Source organism: Aulonocara stuartgranti (assembly GCF_965226115.1).
Source record: "Aulonocara stuartgranti genome assembly, chromosome: 5".
NCBI lineage: Eukaryota > Metazoa > Chordata > Actinopteri > Cichliformes > Cichlidae > Aulonocara > Aulonocara stuartgranti.
In genome coordinates, this window is record NC_138943.1 from 36,607,790 (window position 1) to 36,625,577 (window position 17,788).

At 42.3% G+C, this 17,788-nt stretch overlaps 2 protein-coding genes across 2 annotated transcripts in view; one reads left to right on the forward strand and one right to left on the reverse strand.

Annotated features, from left to right (window-relative positions):
* The window catches only part of LOC309706770 (copine-9-like), a 186,982-nt gene that overhangs the window by 141,322 nt on the left and 27,872 nt on the right, over positions 1–17,788 (reverse strand). Inside the window, exon 4 of the mRNA XM_082533603.1 lies at positions 8,792–8,895. Coding sequence (XP_082389729.1) covers positions 8,792–8,895 — 104 coding nt within the window. The remainder of the gene's footprint in view (positions 1–8,791; positions 8,896–17,788) is intronic.
* LOC309706775 (transcriptional repressor scratch 1-like) overlaps positions 1–17,788 on the forward strand; it is a 409,990-nt gene that overhangs the window by 102,977 nt on the left and 289,225 nt on the right. The gene's annotated exons all lie outside the window — the stretch shown is intronic.

Consider the following 17,788-nt stretch of genomic DNA (forward strand, 5'->3'; position numbering starts at 1 on the left):
ATCAGTATTAGGTCTTTAAGAAAAGATGGGGCGTGAAGTTGGAAATATGCTCTCTCTGTCTAGGCCAGGGGTGCATGCGGCTCTTTAGTCCTTATAATGCGGCTCCGCGTGGTTTGGAAAAACAATTATAAGTATTTAACTTAAGTGTATTTTATTTGTGTTCGTATTTTTAAATTGTGGTTGTAAATTGGAAGATTATTGTGATATTGAAATCTAAAAATAAAATTATATGTTATTATTTTTCATTGCTGAAAATAAGCGTCACACTCGCATAAACCATACCCGCCGAAATGCCCTGCATTTATGGAGACTTTCAACCCCAAGGATCCACATACGTATGTGAGCAGCTATTCTCCACCGTGAACTATGGTAAAAACAAACACCGCTCACGCCTCACAGATGACAGCTTACAGTCCTGCGTAAAGATGAAAGTGACTCCGTACAGCCTCGATTTGCAGGTTCAGGGGCAGAAGTCCCATTGTAAACATACCACGGCAGACCCGACGATGTTTCCGTGAACATGCTTTTCAGCATCTCTTTATTGACCACTTTTCACACATGGTTGCTTACCCACACAGCCTGGTGTAGCTTTTCAGCTCACAGCCCAACACACACCAACACAACAGCAGAGAGAGCACAGACTTTAAGGCGAGGAGGCTTGATTGCAGATACCGCTCAGGTGCGTCCGCCTCCCCTACAGCGGCAGACCACGCCCCGCCACACACATTAACCACGTAAAATAAATATTTCAGATATTTTGCAGATATTTATTTTTCCTTTTTTTCTTTAGCAGCGTAGTACTTTTTTCCAAATATTTTTAAAATTCAGGTCAAGGCTCCGCTACAGGCTGCGAAATTCCAAAAGTGATATAAGCTTGACGGTCACTACAGTTTTTGTTTGCTATAAGAATAATTTAAGTTCAGCTTCAGCGTCATTTAAAAGCGACCTTCAACTGGGTGTATCTCCTTTTTGTTAGTTCAAAATGTGTTCATTATATAAATTAAATTAAATTTTCTCTGTAGCACTTCATGGATTTCATAAGCAACACAATTTAGCTGTTTATACAAAGCATAAAGGTAAAAAACAATAACAGTGTTATCTTCATTTTAGATGCCAAAAAGTATTTGCGGCTCCCAGTGTTTTCTTTTCCATGGAAACTGGGTCCAAATGGCTCTTTGGGTGTTAAAGGTTGTTGACCCCTGGTCTAGGCCATGTGTCTGTCATGACTCTCGCTGCAGCATTTTGGATCAACTCACGGCTTTTCGGGGATTTTTTTTAGGACATCCTGATAATAATGAATTATTGTAGCTCAGCCTAGAAGGAATAAATACATGAACTTATTTTTCAGTATCACCCTGAGACAGGATGGTTCTAATTTTAGAGATGCTGTGCCAATGAAGGAAAGCAATCCTACCTATTTGTTTAATATTTGCATTGAAGGACATTTTCAAAATGGTCAAAAGTGACTTATATTGTTACTGGAGGTCAAGAAAATGCAATCCAGCGTAAGCATCTGGTTAGACACAAGATCTTTAGAAATTTGTTGTAATTAGATGCTAACCTCCGCTTATCTGAATTTAGAAGCAGAAAATTAGACGATCCTGACCAACTAGACTTTATGTCTTTGAAACATTTGAGACATTACTGCTGTTTAACTAATTGGTTTGTGTTGTGTTATTTGGCTTTATGTATATAAAAAGCTGGGTATCATCTGCAAAGCCGGGAAAATATATGATATTCCTTCTAATGGTACTCCTTCGGGCACGGATTGTCAACCTTTAACATCAAAAGTTGTTGAAGCTCCTCCTGCCAAGGGAGAGAGATGGGCAGGTGGCAGGTGTAATTGGGAGATGCCAAATCAATATATATAGTATATGTACTAATAGGCATGGTTAACCCTACTCTGTGGCTCGTGAGCCACGGGTTGCTGACCTCTAGCCTAGGGAAAGGATGCATAATGTGAACATAATTGGTCCTAGCATAGAGCCTTGTGGAACTCCGTAATTCACCTCTGTGTGTGAAGAAGACTCCCCATTTACATGAACAAATTATAGTGTGTTAGATAGAAATGATTCAAACTTTAATACCTACAGTATGCTCTAATCTTGTCATGGTCCTGGGCCATGTTGGCCCAGTATTCTTGGTTCCTTGTATTTTCGCTCCTTATTTAGGCCATGTTTTCTGAGGTGTCCTGTTGTCGTGTTCCCTAAGTGTTTTCCCTTTGTGACTCTTACCCCCTTTGTGCCCCTCTGTGTATTTATGAGCTCTCGTCTCTCTTTGTGTTTAGTCCATGTTTCCCCCAGCCTGTTATGTCTGTGTTCTCCCCGTGCTCTCTCTCCTCCTGTCTGAACCTCTGTGTACTTCCTGTTTTACTTTGACAGTCTCTCGTCAGTATGCGTCATGTTGTGTTCACTCCTGCCCTGTCTCGTTATGTTTATCAGTGTCACCTGTGTTCCCCACCTGTGTGTAATCTCCTTGTGTTCTCTGATTGTATTTAAGTTGTGTCTTCTGTCATGGTAGTTGCTGGTTCGTCTGTGTTGTTTCCCCTCGGTCTCCCTGCGTCTTCCCGTATGTATTTCCCCAGACCTCCCTGCATCCTCGTTTCTGGTTTGTGTTATTAGTTCTACCCAGTTTAGGTTTTCCTGTTTCATGGTACCCACACCGTTGCTGTTTGTATTTTCGGTTGTCAAATAAACACTCATCTGCACCAGAGCTGCCGCATTTTGGGTCCTATTTCAACTCCACACGGCTTGCCCCGCAAACCGTGACAGAACGAACCAGCCACCATGGACCCAGCGGCAGTCAATCCGTCCGAGGAGCTCCAGGATGACATCGGCTACAATGTGGAGATCCTCCTCGGGCTGTGGCTGGAGAATCCTTCGTACGAGCTTCGCCGCGCCGTGGAAGGTCGGCTACAACGGCTCTTTTCTGGCCTGCCATGGCTACTAAATTCACTTCCTCCGACCATGCAGGCTTTTCTCCGGCACACACCCCACCTTCTCTCAGCCACTCCCGCCTCGCTGCCCGACTCGCCGGATGCGATCTTGCCCGGCCCGTCGGAGCCGTCTGCGGGGAGGAAACGCCGATCGCGCCGCAAGCGCGCCACCCCACAGCTGGACGTTCGGACTTCTAATTCGCCGGCTGTGGTGAGTGAGGACTGTTTTCCATTTGCGGACTGTATGACTGTTCATTCAGGGGCGGTGTTCTGTGCGGCAGATGACTTTGTGAACAGCATATCACCTCCCCCGCAGCCACTCTCAGCACAGTTAGCTCCCCCGCAGCCACTCTCAGCCCAGTTAGCTCCCCCGCAGCCACCCTCAGCTCAGTCTCCAGTGGTTTGTATCATATCTATCTAATAGACTCCAATTCGTGCATGTAAATGGAGAGTCCTCTTCACACACTGAGGTTAATTATGGAGTTCCACAGGGTTCAGTGCTAGGACCAATTCTGTTTACATTATACATGCTTCCCTTAGGCAGTATCATTAGAAGACATAGCATACATTTTCACTGCTATGCAGATGACACCCAGCTCTATCTGTCCATGAAGCCAGATAACACACACCAATTAGTTAAACTGCAGGAATGTCTTAAAGACATAAAGACCTGGATGGCCGCTAACTTTCTGCTTCTTAATTCAGATAAAACTGAGGTTATTGTACTCGGCCCTGAAAATCTTAGAAATATGGTATCTAATCAGATTCTTACTCTGGATGGCATTACCTTGGCCTCCAGTAACGCGGTGAGGAACCTTGGAGTCATTTTTGACCAGGACATGTCCTTCAACGCACATATTAAACAAATATGTAAGACTGCTTTCTTCCATTTGCGCAACATCTCTAAAATTAGAAATATCCTGTCTCAGAGTGACGCTGAAAAACTAGTTCATGCATTTATTACTTCCAGGCTGGACTACTGTAACTCATTATTATCAGGATGTCCAAAAAACTCACTGAAAAGCCTTCAGCTAATCCAAAATGCTGCAGCAAGAGTCCTGACAGGGACTAGAAAGAGAGAGCATATTTCTCCTGTTTTGGCTTCCCTTCATTGGCTTCCTGTTAAATCCAGAATTGAATTCAAAATCCTGCTCCTCACATACAAGGTCTTAAATAATCAGGCCCCATCTTATCTTAATGACCTTGTAGTACCATATCACCCTATTAGAGCGCTCCGCTCTCGCTCTGCAGGCCTACTTGTTGTTCCTAGAGTATTTAAAAGTAGAATGGGAGGGAGAGCCTTCAGTTTTCAGGCCCCTCTTCTGTGGAACCAGCTTCCAGTTTGGATTCGGGAGACAGACACTATCTCTACTTTTAAGATTAGGCTTAAAACTTTCCTTTTTTCTAAAGCATATAGTTAGGGCTGGACCAGGTGACCCTGAATCCTCCCTTTGTTATGCTGCAATAGATGTAGGCTGCCGGGGGATTCCCATGATGCATTGAGTTTTTCCTTTCCAGTCACCTTTCTCACTCACTATGTATTAATAGACCTCTCTGCATTGAATCATATCTGTTATTAACCTCTGTCTCTCTTCCACAGCATGTCTTTATCCTGTCTTCCTTCTCTCACCCCAACCGGTCGCAGCAGATGGCCGCCCCTCCCTGAGCCTGGTTCTGCCGGAGGTTTCTTCCTGTTAAAAGGGAGTTTTTCCTTCCCACTGTCGCCAAAGTGCTTGCTCATAGGGGGTCATATGATTGTTGGGTTTTTCTCTGTATCTATGAAGCGCCTTGAGGCGACTTTTGTTGTGATTTGGCGCTATATAAATAAAATTGAATTGAATTGAATTGAATTGCCACCCTCAGCTCAGTCTCCAGTGCCACCCTCAGCTCAGTCTCCGGTGCCACCCTCAGCTCAGTCTCCAGTGCCACCCTCAGCTCGGTCTCCAGTGCCGCCTGTAGCGCAGGCCCCAGTAGCTCCAGTGCCGCCTGTAGCGCAGGCCCCAGTAGCTCTGGCTCCAGCATTACCGGTTCCACTCGTTCACTCCATGCAGGGAGAAAGCCTAAGTCCTACTCAAGGTGCTTTTCATGGTTCAGCCGCCATTGGCACTGTTTGCCGCTCCAGGGCTTCCCCAGAGGCTAGGTCCCAGTCCTCAGCTGATTCTGGACCCCTGGAGTTTAAGCAGCCACCTGGGAAGTGCCCCGTGTCAGTGTTGTCTGAGCAGGGCCAGTGCTCAGCACAGCACCCATTTCCTTCATGTCTGCCAGTGGACTCCATGCCTGCTGGCTTTGTGATGGCTTCTGCTGGAGGGTCCAAGGGGCCCGTCCAGCCTTCGTCTCGTGTCTCCACTGGAGGGTCCGAGGGACCGCTCCGGCCTTCGTCTCGTGTCTCCGCTGGAGGGTCCGACGGACCGCTCCGGCCTTTGTTTCCTGTTTCCGCTGGAGGGTCCAAGGGACCGCTCCGGCCTTTGTCTCCTGTTTCAGCTGGGGGGCCCGAGGAGCCCATCCAGCAGCCTTCCTTGTCAGCTGGTGGTTCCGGAGAACCACACCAGCCTCATGCCTCGTCGGCTGGAGGGTCCGAGGGGCCCGTTCGGCCTCCTGTCTCCGCTGGAGGGTCCGAGGGGCCCGTTCAGCCTCCTGTCTCCGCTGGAGGGTCCGAGGGGCCCGTTCAGCCTCACGCCGCGTCAGCTGGAGGGCCCGAGGAGCCTGTCCAGCCGCCACCTGCGGCCGCCTCGTCGTCGCCTGGTCCAGCTTCATCCGAGTCTTCGTCGTCGCCTGGTCCAGCTTCATCCGAGTCTTCGTCGTCGTCTGGTCCAGCTTCATCCGAGTCTTCATCCTCGCCTGGTCCAGCTTCAGCCTGTGCTTCGCCTGGTCCGGCCTCATCAGAGTCTTCATCCTCGTCTGGTCCGGCCTCTGCTTCTGCTACGCCTGGTCCGGCCTCTGCTTCTGCTACGCCTGGTCCGGCCTCTGCTTCTGCTACGCCTGGTCCTGCGGCTGTTATGCCGCCGCCCAAGCCTCGTTCTGCACCTCGATATCGCCGGCCATTTTCCGGGCCACCTGCTGGACGTCACCGCCGTCGGGGTCGGCCCCCTGAACTGCTCCGTGGTCTCCTTCGTTGCCGCCGCTGCCTTCCGCACGGCCGGTCCCCGGACCACCATCGCCTGAGTGGCCGCCGCTGCCTTCCGCACGGCCGGCCCCCGGACCGCCGTCGCCTGAGTGGCCGCCGTTGCCTTCCGCACGGCCGGCCCCCGGACCGCCGTCGCCTGAGTGGCCGCCGTTGCCTTCCGCACGGCCGGCCCCCGGACCGCCGTCGCCTGAGTGGCCGCCGTTGCCTTCCGCACGGCCGGCCTCCCGAACTGTATCCACGTCGCCGCCGTTGCCGTCCGCACGGTTGGCCCCCTGAACTCTTCTGTTTTGGACTCCTGTGCTGCCGGCCCCCTGGACCTTTCTGTTTTGGACTCCTGTGCTGCCGGCCCCCTGGACCTTTCTGTTTTGGACTCCGTTTTTCTTGGGCTGTGGTGTGTTTCGTTTCATTGGTTTTCTTGGGTTGGGTCTCGTGTTTTGTTTTTCCTTTTTGTCTTTTGGCCTTCTGGTGCTCCTGTTTTGTTTTGTTTTTGTTTTGCCCCTAAAGGGTGATTTACAGCATGAACTGTAAGGAGTATAGCACTGGGCAGTGGAGTGGATAGAAGCTGGATAAATGTGTTGTCCAGAGACCAAGGATTCACGACAGCCACAACCAGAGGCCATTATCCAAACACTTCTGGACTTGTTCCAATGAATATCCAAAGCGTGAATGTGCCCACATGGAAAAAGAATTGATACTTCAGCCACGAAGAGCACTAACCGCCATGGAGAAAATGGAGAAAGAGGCTAGAGGTCAAGATTAAGGCAACAGGAAGGGAAGGTAGCCAACTATTGTAGCTGCAGAAAGGTGTGATGAAGACAGGGATCCCTAAGAGGTACAGCAAGCTGCCATACCTGAGGCCTTGAAAACTGCCTTAGCTAGCCACCTGAAAAGGTATACCAGACAGATAGGTGTACACTCAGTGACAGGGGAACAATACGACAAGAGCCCCACCAAGGCTGGGGACAGAGCAATATCGAAAGAGCATATGGGAGAAGGATGCAGCCCATAACAACAATGCTCAGTGGCTAGTGGATCCAAGAGCAGACCACAGCAACCTCCCTGAACAAGCTCTGGTAACCATTACAGTAGCAGACATCCAAGAAAGTTTCAAGCATGAAGAGTTTGATGCACCAGTGAGGACCCATGTGAGGCACACATGGATCTTGAAATGCCTGTACTCTGTGCCTGTCGATAATGACTGAACTGTATCCCTAAGGGATAATCCTTCCACCTTTCAGAGAAAACTAATTTCCGCCATTTGTATCCGTGACCTCAGTCCAATTTTAGCAAACAGATGAAACCTTGATTAATGCATTTATGGCATTTCTTAACAACGATGCACCATCTGGTGGCATTGAGGCATTTTGAACTCAAGTTACCAGCATTACGCATCAATTAAAATTTTACTAGACTAAACAACTAGTAAGGCTGGTACAGACTATTGATAACAGTGATAATTAGTCAGCTATTCGACTAGTCACACGCAGAGAGAGAGAGAGAGAGAGAGAGAGAGAGAGAGAGAGAGAGAGAGAGAGAGAGAGAGAGAGAGAAGAGTAGCAGGTCCAAGTTGAGTAAATGAAATGAAATTCATCTTAATCTTAGTTTTATTTGCAATCATACAGAATTTTATTCTGTCCTTAAGCACTTTCTAATTATTATGCACACATTCGCACTCCAGTGGATGCACTGGGGACAGTCAGTATCTTGCCCAAGGTTATTTTGACATGGAGATCGGAGGACCTAAGCTCGATGCCCCGAGAGACTGGTTGTCCTTTTTAAACATTATGACTTGACTTTCATGACTTAATTATACTTGAGAAAAACAGGATATTATGTAATAGTATCCAATGTTTACACTGAACAATGTTTACATCTAATAGCTATGTAAGGTTGAGATCATCAACTTGGGCTGCAGCTCTTCTCTTCTTGACTTTGGGATTAGTACCAGCTATGTTACTATTATACTGTTTAGGACGCCCCCAAGAGAACCTCGGCAAAAGTGAGGGGAACACAGACAGTTGTCGTGACAGTATTGAGAGTACCCTATACCCCGCCTCAGTGGAAGAAATGCATACAGGCATGTCATGTACAGATTCACAGTTTAACAATTCCATAAATCACCATTCTCTATTTGACCCACAGTGATAGATCCAAAATGCACCTGATACACCAGATAGAGATCCAATTTCACCCAGAACAGCATGTAAATGGTAAAACAACATTTGTAGCAGCTGTACACCACTACAAAATCTTTGAATATTTTCATTTTTGTATATGTCACTATAAAAGTGATTTCTAAAATGAACCAAAATCTCAAAATACAATAGCAAAACTGCCTGTTATAATAAATTGAGATGGTAAACATAGTCATCACACATCAGGGACATAATTATCCACTATATGTATAGGTAAACCATGCAATTATATGTATGTATGTATTTATTTATTTATTTTATTAACTGTTTGTTAATACTCAGACAGTGATAATAAAACTTTTAATAATAATTGTCAAAAGTGTGAAGAAGGCTGTCACCCAAAGGCATGTAAAACTTTTTACCCTGCCAAATCACTGCCGCTTAACAATTTGATGAGTCATTAAATGCGAGCTTCTAAATCTAGTGGGTATGAGTCAGAAGGCCAAACTAATAGTAGGGTTGATTCAGTCCCTGTGATAACAAAGGAAAACAGACAGTGGCATTGTAGAAAGAAAAGACAGAGACATTTCTACTTACACATCAAAGCGAAGGTTCTGCTTTTCCTCAAAGAAGAAATCAAGGACAAACTTCCTAACAAAGTCAGGGTTCAGTGTGTTATCGATCACTTCTGTCCGGCCAAACTAGAGAAAAAGACACAGACAAGAGAGACATTGAGGACAACAAAGTCAACAGCTATCAAGTCAGTCTGTTTGTTTAGTAACAGAGAAAGCACTTTCAGTAAACAAAGTGAAAAAAAGAGTGAAAAACACTGTTGCTTCTGCTGCAGTGCCTGTTTCGCTAGCTTTTCCTATAAGAGAACACTGTACTTGAGCATCAACTCACAAGCAGTGTTGGGCAAGTTACTTTGAAAAAGTAATTAGTTATAGTTACTTCTTCAAAAAAGTAACTGAGATAGCAACTGAGTTACAATATTATATAAGTAACTAATTACTAGGAAAAGTAACTATTGCATTACTTTGAAAAAATGCTTAACCCTCTGGGGTCCAGAGGAGCTCATATCATTCTTTTCAGCACAACCTCACGTCTGAATTCACTGTTATTTTGTCATTTTGACATATTGATCTAAAATCAGACAAAAAAAATATAAAATTCAAGTAGAAAACAATTATATTTTTTACTGTAACAACCACAAACATGTTTAACGAATCATATTTCATAACTTGAAATGCAAACATAAACTGCAAATTTAAAAAAAAAAAAAAACCTATGCAGAAGTGCAGAACTCCATCACGGTTTATTTCACACCTCAAACATTTATTAAACAATTAAACACATAAGAGTAAACTGCAATAAATTACATGTAGTAATAAAATACACTACAACTCTTTTACGCTATGTCCACACCTACAGGGGTATTTTTGAAAACGCAGCTGTTTCTATGCGTTTGGGCCTTTCGTCCACACGTAAACGGCGTTTCAAATCACCGAAAACTGATATTCTTTAAAACTCCTTTTTTGCGTTTATGTGTGGATGAGGAATACAGAGTTCATGGCGCAACGTCAAAGGTATGTGCCTTTTTTCACGTCATGCTGTGCACGACGTTATTGTTTACATGAGAATTTCTAAAATGGCAGATAGAGACAAAATACTGTTAATCTTACTCTCAGTTTTTACACGCTTACATACACACCCGCAGTTACTGTCCCTTCATTTAGAAAGGCAGAGGCGTTATGGTGTAATTATTTTACATGTAGTTGTTTTTTTCCTGTGTAATAATATTCAACATTGCAATCAATACATTTTTCAAAAAATGCCTCTCTGTGCAAAATAGGTTTAAAAACATAAACAGCTGTGGGATCCTGTTTGCCTGGGATTTGAACCGGGGAACAAATCGTGGCAGGATCAGCCTGATATTATTTGTGTCCCACTTTAACTTTACTGTATAAAGAGCAAACATCTCCAAAATGTCAGGAGTAGTTAGTCATTACAACAAGTGTTTGTGAACTAAAAATCAAGAATGTGGGATCCTGTTTGTCCGTGATTTGGGGAGCCCAGCTCTGCTTCCCGACGTAGGGAAAACCAATTCTGCAGGGAGACCTACCTCGGCACTTGTGCAGGTGAAACCAAAGGGAATATGCTTCACCATATTTTCTAGTCTTCGGCTTAGAATGAAGTTGGTTTGAAAACATATTTGACGATGCTTCATCTCCTGCTTGCTTGATTTGTGTGGGAGCCCTGTCAAAAACCTGCAATGGCTCTGCGCCCCCCTAGGGGGCGAACCTCACACTTTGGGAACCTCTGCCTTAGAAGATGCTGTTTTTACCGTTTCTTCCTGCAGTAAACATAACGATGCATTCAGTAAAAAACATCATGTATAGTTTTTATCTTAACTCTGGTTTGACGTGGGCTCTCACTACAATTTAAAAAGTAGTATATAGTTTAAGTCCACACTTTAAACACAAAGTTTGAGAATCAGGTTTGTCTTGCGATGACATAGAATCTTTTTGCTATGTCATCTTAAAATGGTCATGTGATTGGTTTACCACAAGTACTTTATTCTTCCTCAGCCAATCAGCAGCACTTGTGTAACTGTTTCTTTTGCTTTGCCTTCCTGATAAGCTGAAGACAGGTTCAACCGTATGTGTGTTTAAAATAGTAACACCTCTGCACTGCATTTTCTTGTTAGTAACGGTAACAACGTTGTAACGATAGAAATAGTAATTAGTTAGGTTAGTTACTGAGGCTACAAACCTAGCCTATTACTAGATCATTCTGAACAAGTAAAATATGTTAAAGACAAATATACAACAACATTTAAATATCTGGCACAGCTGTAGATAAAAGAGCTTTCCCCTGAAAGGAAATCATCATCGTTTTAGAAACACTTCAGATTTAGCAAAAGTGATGTTAACTAAGATGAAATCATGTGCAAAATGTGCTGCAGAGTTGTGTCTACACTGCAAAGCAGCACAACTAACTTATTCAACCACGTGAAAACACACCACAAATTGCACTTTAATTAATGCATGAAGGCCAAGAAAAACATGCAGTGGTTGCTAATGCAAATCATCCGGCTTAACGCTGATGACCATAAAATGAGCCCGTACAGTAAATCTGCATTTCCATCAAACTCACAAAGACAGGCTGAGATTAACAACACAGCCGTATTGCATATATTAGAAGGCTTTATGAAAATGGTCAGCTTACTGGTTGAAAGATACAGATTTGTTTCTTCTAAACATGCAAAATGCCACAGGGGACATGGAGAGGAAATCACAGCTGTCGAGTAGGCCTCCCTTACTACGAGCTTTTGTCACATCCATTATGTTTGTAGGATGAATGCAGTTAAAGAATTTATATGTCGCTTCTAAGAAATGCACTTAGGCTGGGTGAATCAACACCTTATTTGTCTTATTTATGTATACTAGAGAAGCATTGCCACCTGTACTTGTTATCCAGGTCATTCATGCACATGTGAAATAAATGAATGCACTGACATGCTGTGAAGTCTACACATCAGCTTTAGAGACAGAGAGACAACCTCCTCCTCCCTGCAGTGTAGAGGTGGGGTGAACCTGAAGGAGTGGGTTCCTGTCATGGATAACAAAAAAAACTTCCTGCCACCTTCCTTTTACTACACTGCAGACAGCTGCCAAAACGCCCAGCAGTGGAAGCTGCAGTTCCACTGCTCCATAAAGCATAGTCCCAACTATTCTCTCAAGCTTCAGTGAAAGAGGCTCGACATGTATCAAAAGGCGGGATAGGACATATTTCATCATATTCCCATTGGATTCAAATGGGGACACAGTGAGGAGGGTGTGGGTGTCTGGGTAGATCTCTGATCTAACTCTTGCATCACAAGTTTTTGATCCAGCAGTGACATGCAGCATGCTGGAAGACCATACAGCTCACTGGCCAGAAAAATTATAACACAACACAAGTACCTCCATATTTTACAAATGGTTACAAAAGCGTCTACTTTTCCAGATATATATATCTAAAGAATGAAACTTGCATATATATAGCGAATGATCTTGTGAATATATTTTATATAAAGTGATGTCAAATTTGTTTCCATTTTTATCGCTTATCTTGGCCTTCTTCTTTGAGATGTTAAATGGTATTCTCAGTTTTTCAACTTAAATTTCCAGATTGTTTTATTTTATTTTATTTTTTTTTATTTAAATTTGCTTAACGTATATAATTCACTCACTTACTGCACATAATGTCCTGCTTGTACATATTCACTTACTGTATATAATGTTGTCTTATTGCACAGTCGAGGGGCGTTTCAGGACACATGTCACTGGGTGTTGTACTCGTATAACTCTGCCTGTGATAAATAAAGAATCTTGAATCTTGACCCCATATCATGTGCTCAGCTACCACTTGAAGTGTTATCTCAGTTGACATCTCCATCAGTGAGTGATAAATATATATACTTTATGTTGCATTTTATTTCTTAAATTTAAAATTCTTAGCATTAGAGGATGGACAGCTGCAACAAAAAGAGAAAGCCGATTTTCTTTTCTCACAGAAGACACTTTGACATGTTGAGAAAAGGTACAATTAAGAGAAGTAACAGCTGGACTCCACTTAGATGTTTTAGCACTAGTCCTTTTCCTGCTGTGAGAAGTCAGAATATCTGCCACTTGCAATGGTTTTATTACCGTGAAAGAAAATAGTGTGGAAATGGACGTGTTTGTCTGTGAGCTGTCACTAAAGTGCTGCCAAATTGCAACACAGCAGCTGCTGGTGTAGACCAGCAGAATCCATACAGCCAGACATGTGCCATGACCTGTGTTTTCATAGAACAGTTAAAAAACAAGACGACTCTCTTAAGAAATTTCTGAATATACACGATGCAATGTAACCTACATATTTGTACAGTTTGTCATTTACTTTTAAGTCCACTGACCTAAACTCAAAGGCTGAAGTGAAAAAAGCCATCTACACCCTCTTAAAGGCAGAAAGTGTGTACTGTTAAGTGTACTGTAAGCAAAGCTTCTGGTGAGTCTTTGGCACTGAAATCTTCCATTGATGAGTTTGAACGCTGTCGCTGTGGACAGATGTGAACTTTATATTTATCACTTTATAGAAATCAGTGATTAGTAACTGTTAGCTGTATATCGTTTTTCCTAATGAATTTGTTTGTGGTCTTAGTATGTTATCCATAAAATTACATGCATGATAACATTAATACACTTAGTAAAAGTACAGAATAAGTACAGTTTATTACAGAACAATCCATTTTGAGGTTATATGATTAGCATTTTTTTAAACAAAGGTTTGTGGGCACATATACAAGAGAAGCCATTTTTAGGTGTGTTTTACTTTTTGTAGTTTGGAGGCTCTTTGCCACGCTATGTTCAAACTACACAAACCATGATTCAAGAGTTATAATCAAAGAGTTCCACGAATAAAAAAATTTAATTAAAATTCAGCTGCTTTCCATTTTAAGGTTGTTTCCACGTGCAGTGCAGCACCTATGTAAGCAATTCTGGTTGGTTTGGACACTGAAAATATGATAAATTTTGAGTGCACAGGTCCCTCAGGCCATGGTTGTGTCCTGATGCACCACTTTTAACCTTGAACACTGTGGCCCCTTCACCTGTAAACATAAACGTTAACCTTCAGCATAAAAGCTGGGTTAGTTTGATGCAGTTAACTTTGAGAACAAATGCCAGACTTTGAGGGAAGCAATCTTAATGCACTGGGTGAGTTTGGTCCAGGCCAAATTTAAATCGCCCCAGTTATTTCCTTTTTATGTCTGGAGTCACGGACCGTTTTTTATAACCCAGTGGGAGTATTTTTTAAGCAGCAAGATAAGTCCACTGGTCTTGCAGAACTTGTACAGTCATGTGACACCAGGTTTTGTTTTGTTTTTAAATGAACATGTTGAATTTATCAGGTTTGTTAATTATGTGCAAACACAAAGCAATAAACCTTCACAGATGCTTCGTATAATATGACAGTTTGCCCTTCGTAATGAAAAAGATCATTCAATTCAATTTTATTTAAATAGCATCAGATCACCACAACACTTGTCTCAAGGCACTTAATATTGGAAAGTGAAGATAAATACTTAGATAAACATTTATTAGAAATATTCATTCAGACTTAAATCTGGGACTCTCCACCATTTGACCTTAGAACTGAAGAAGCTTCTCGGATGAGAGGTGAAACGTCTTCAAGCAACTTAAAGAAGTCCAGACGCTTTTCTTTGCAAGCAGACATATTAATTCAGACACGTTTACTCCCTGAAACCTTCAAAAACTATGGAAAAGTGTAAATGAATTATTATTCATTATTTTTGATTGTCTTCCTCCGTGCAGTTCTTGGCAGACGTTATTGCAAAAGTTAAAGTTATTCTTTTTTTCCTGTTCAAAGGAATAAACATCTGCATTTGATCTACTCTCACTCACCAATTCTTGCAGTGTTTTCAGAATTTGCAGAATGTCTGTAGCTTATTGTTTAATTTAAATATGAAAAACTACAGTTCCACATAATACGGGGACCATCTGGTCGTCACACCCACCTGCAGTAGTTCTACACATGGTCATGGGTGACTGGAGAGAAACCCGCCAGTATCCACCTCCCACGATGGGCACATCATGTGTGGACCCTGGGATGAAACTGGGACATCTAAATTAAATTTAGGTGGGTATGACAGACAGCTTCTCCCTACCTGCCTTTGCAAACCACCATTGCTCTGTGAGCCCTGAACTGTAAGTAGGTAGGCTTAAATTCCTAGCAGTAATATGTGCTATAAATGAAGATAGGGTGCTCCTTTGAGACCTTATACAAGTGAACAGTCAGTAGCAGTTACATTTACTGTCAAAGCAAGTGGAGTCCTTTGAAGTACTGGAGAGATAACTAGTTAGTAGAGATATGTTGAGTAGAGCAGAAATGCTTAAGGGTAGCACCAAGGCTGCTGACTTCGTGTATGAGAGACTATTCAACATATTGAACAGCTGCACTCCTGAGGTATCCAGTATTAAAGAGGAATAAACTGTAGAAGCTGGTGCAACATAAGTGTTTCATCCATTTAGACAAATGCTGCATGTTATTATGAAAATAATAAAATGATATATAATTCTAATCATGTCCTTTACATTTTCTACATTTCCCTAGGATAAATATTTTTCTTTTGCTTTCATAAAATTTTCTATTTATGTTGAAATAGCGCTGCAACAGCGTGTTGACTGTTCAATCAATAGTGTCCTTTCTAGTCTTGATGGGACTGACAGTTGTCATTATCTTCATTCTTTTAACTCTCAAGTTTCATAAAGTTAAGTTAAGTTGATGAGACTGGGTTTACAGGCAGCGTTTCAATTTTAAATGTAAGGTTGCTGCCATTGTTCTAACACTATGTATAAATGTAACAGGGCTTGCTGGTAGTTCCAATAGTGCTAGATCCTCCAACCTTTATATGTGAAAAATACATTAGCTTAATCACAGCTAGCTAATACTAGAGGGACCAATATGCTCACAAGCTAACATGACTGAAAGATTAGGGCTACATGCAGTGACAGTAGAGTTAGCCATGTTAGCACGCTACTTTCAACAGGTGGTCAGGTTGAGTCCACCTGTGCACACTGAGAGGATCAGGGCTCCATGTCACTGCAGTGTCTTCATATATAGACAGTAAATGTGAAGCAAACACAAACACTTCTTTAACGGGTCTTAGCAAATACAACGCCATCACCCCAAATACGGGCAGCAGTGAAATCCTAAATAAAGAAGCTGATCCAGAAACTAATAGGAAAAGGAAATGGACCTGCAAAGGAGGGGTGGAACTGATTCTCTATTCCTAATTCAAGTTTTCAATCGAATTTTTTATTTTATTTTTTCGTAAATAATTAAATGACTCAACTTAAAGTATTTATCAATAGATTAATAGTTGTCTTAAAAATATTTATTTATAACTTCTCTTTACGATATTATGACTTCCCAAAAAGTTGATACTGTTCATCTGGACGTAGTGTTTTCAGGCACATCAGTCACGATGAGTGGCGAAATGTTTCTCCCACTGAAAACACTACGTCCAGATTAACAGACTCAAGTTTTTGGGATTCCCTTACCTGGAGGATTGAGCATGAATCAAAAGATATTATGACTGATTTTATTGATGTTTTAAAAAAAATCAATGTAAAAGGATTTTTAAAGTAAATATACTAATTTATTAATGTTATTGCACAATTCAATAGTTATTTAATCACAAAATGCTTTATGTGTTTGACTCATCTGGTCCTCCACAATCACTGCTGCAAAGGAAAGAGTAGATTAGATATCTGTGTTCTCCATAACTTCTATCTATCGATCTTCTATGAATAACCACAGTATTCTGTGCTACTGCTCCTTCAAAGTGATTTTCATAGTCAGAAGCTAATACTGAAATATTGACCATGTATAGTTCTCTCTATCTTAAGTCTTGTTTATGACATCATAGTATCAGGTTCAGATTGTACAGTTTCAGTATAGAAAACAAAGAAAAGAAGTTTTGGTCATCACAGTGGATGGTTTTATGCCATGAATTGCATTCTGGAAAAAACCCGGCAAATTATAAGACAGAGAAATGGCACCCACAGAAAAGAAAACTATATAGAACTAGAACTATATAGAAAACTATAAAAGAATTCCAAAACAGCTAATTGGTCAGTTAGCTCTACCTCACTACCAGAGAGTCAATCGAGGGTCAAAACATATGTGCCAATCACACTTGGACTAAAGCACGCACACAGTCGGTGATCGCAACATGTAGCTGTGTGGTTGCAGACATGTCTATATTGTAGTAGGAAGGTTTGTCTGAGCTTATTGTATTCAAAAAATGATTGAGCATTTTCACCCCTCTGCTGAAGGACCCAGACTATGAATTTAGACATTAATAGACCTGTAATGTTGTAAAACTATGAAATGTAGTCAAAGTAGAGGTACAACCTTACTCTTTGAACAGCAAACTATGGAAGCAGTTTTATGCTTTTTAGCAGTGATTCTAGACATGCTGTTTGAGGAAATAAGATTACATTTAAATACTTTGGTTCAACTATCCAAAGCAACGAACAGAAGTGAAGAGAGCGCAGGGAGGAATGAGTGGGACAAGTGGCAGGAGGCTACACTGGAGGTGGCAGAGCTGAAGCTGCTAAGATCCTCATTGGGAGAATGGACAAGACTAGAAATGTGTATATCAGAGGGACGGTTGAGCGGTTTGGTTGGAGACAAAGTTAGAGAGGCAAGGCTGATATGGTTTGGACACGTGCAGAGGAGGGATAGTGTATATACTGGGCAAAGGATGTTGAATTAAATCAATTGACCAACAGAGAAGTCGTATACAAAAAGTGGATGAATGGGCTCTAGGTCCAGAGGAAGCTGAAGTCCACTGATGTGTGCAGCACAACGATGGACATTTTCTGTCTGTGGCAAGAACAGTGCACTTTGCTATGGTCTGCTGGGGAAACAGCATGAGAGCTAATGACACCAACAAGACTGAAAGGACTAATCAAAAAGGCTGGTTTTGTGACTGGCTGCAAATTGAACACTTGAGGTAATGGAGAGGAAGGTCACAGAACGTAA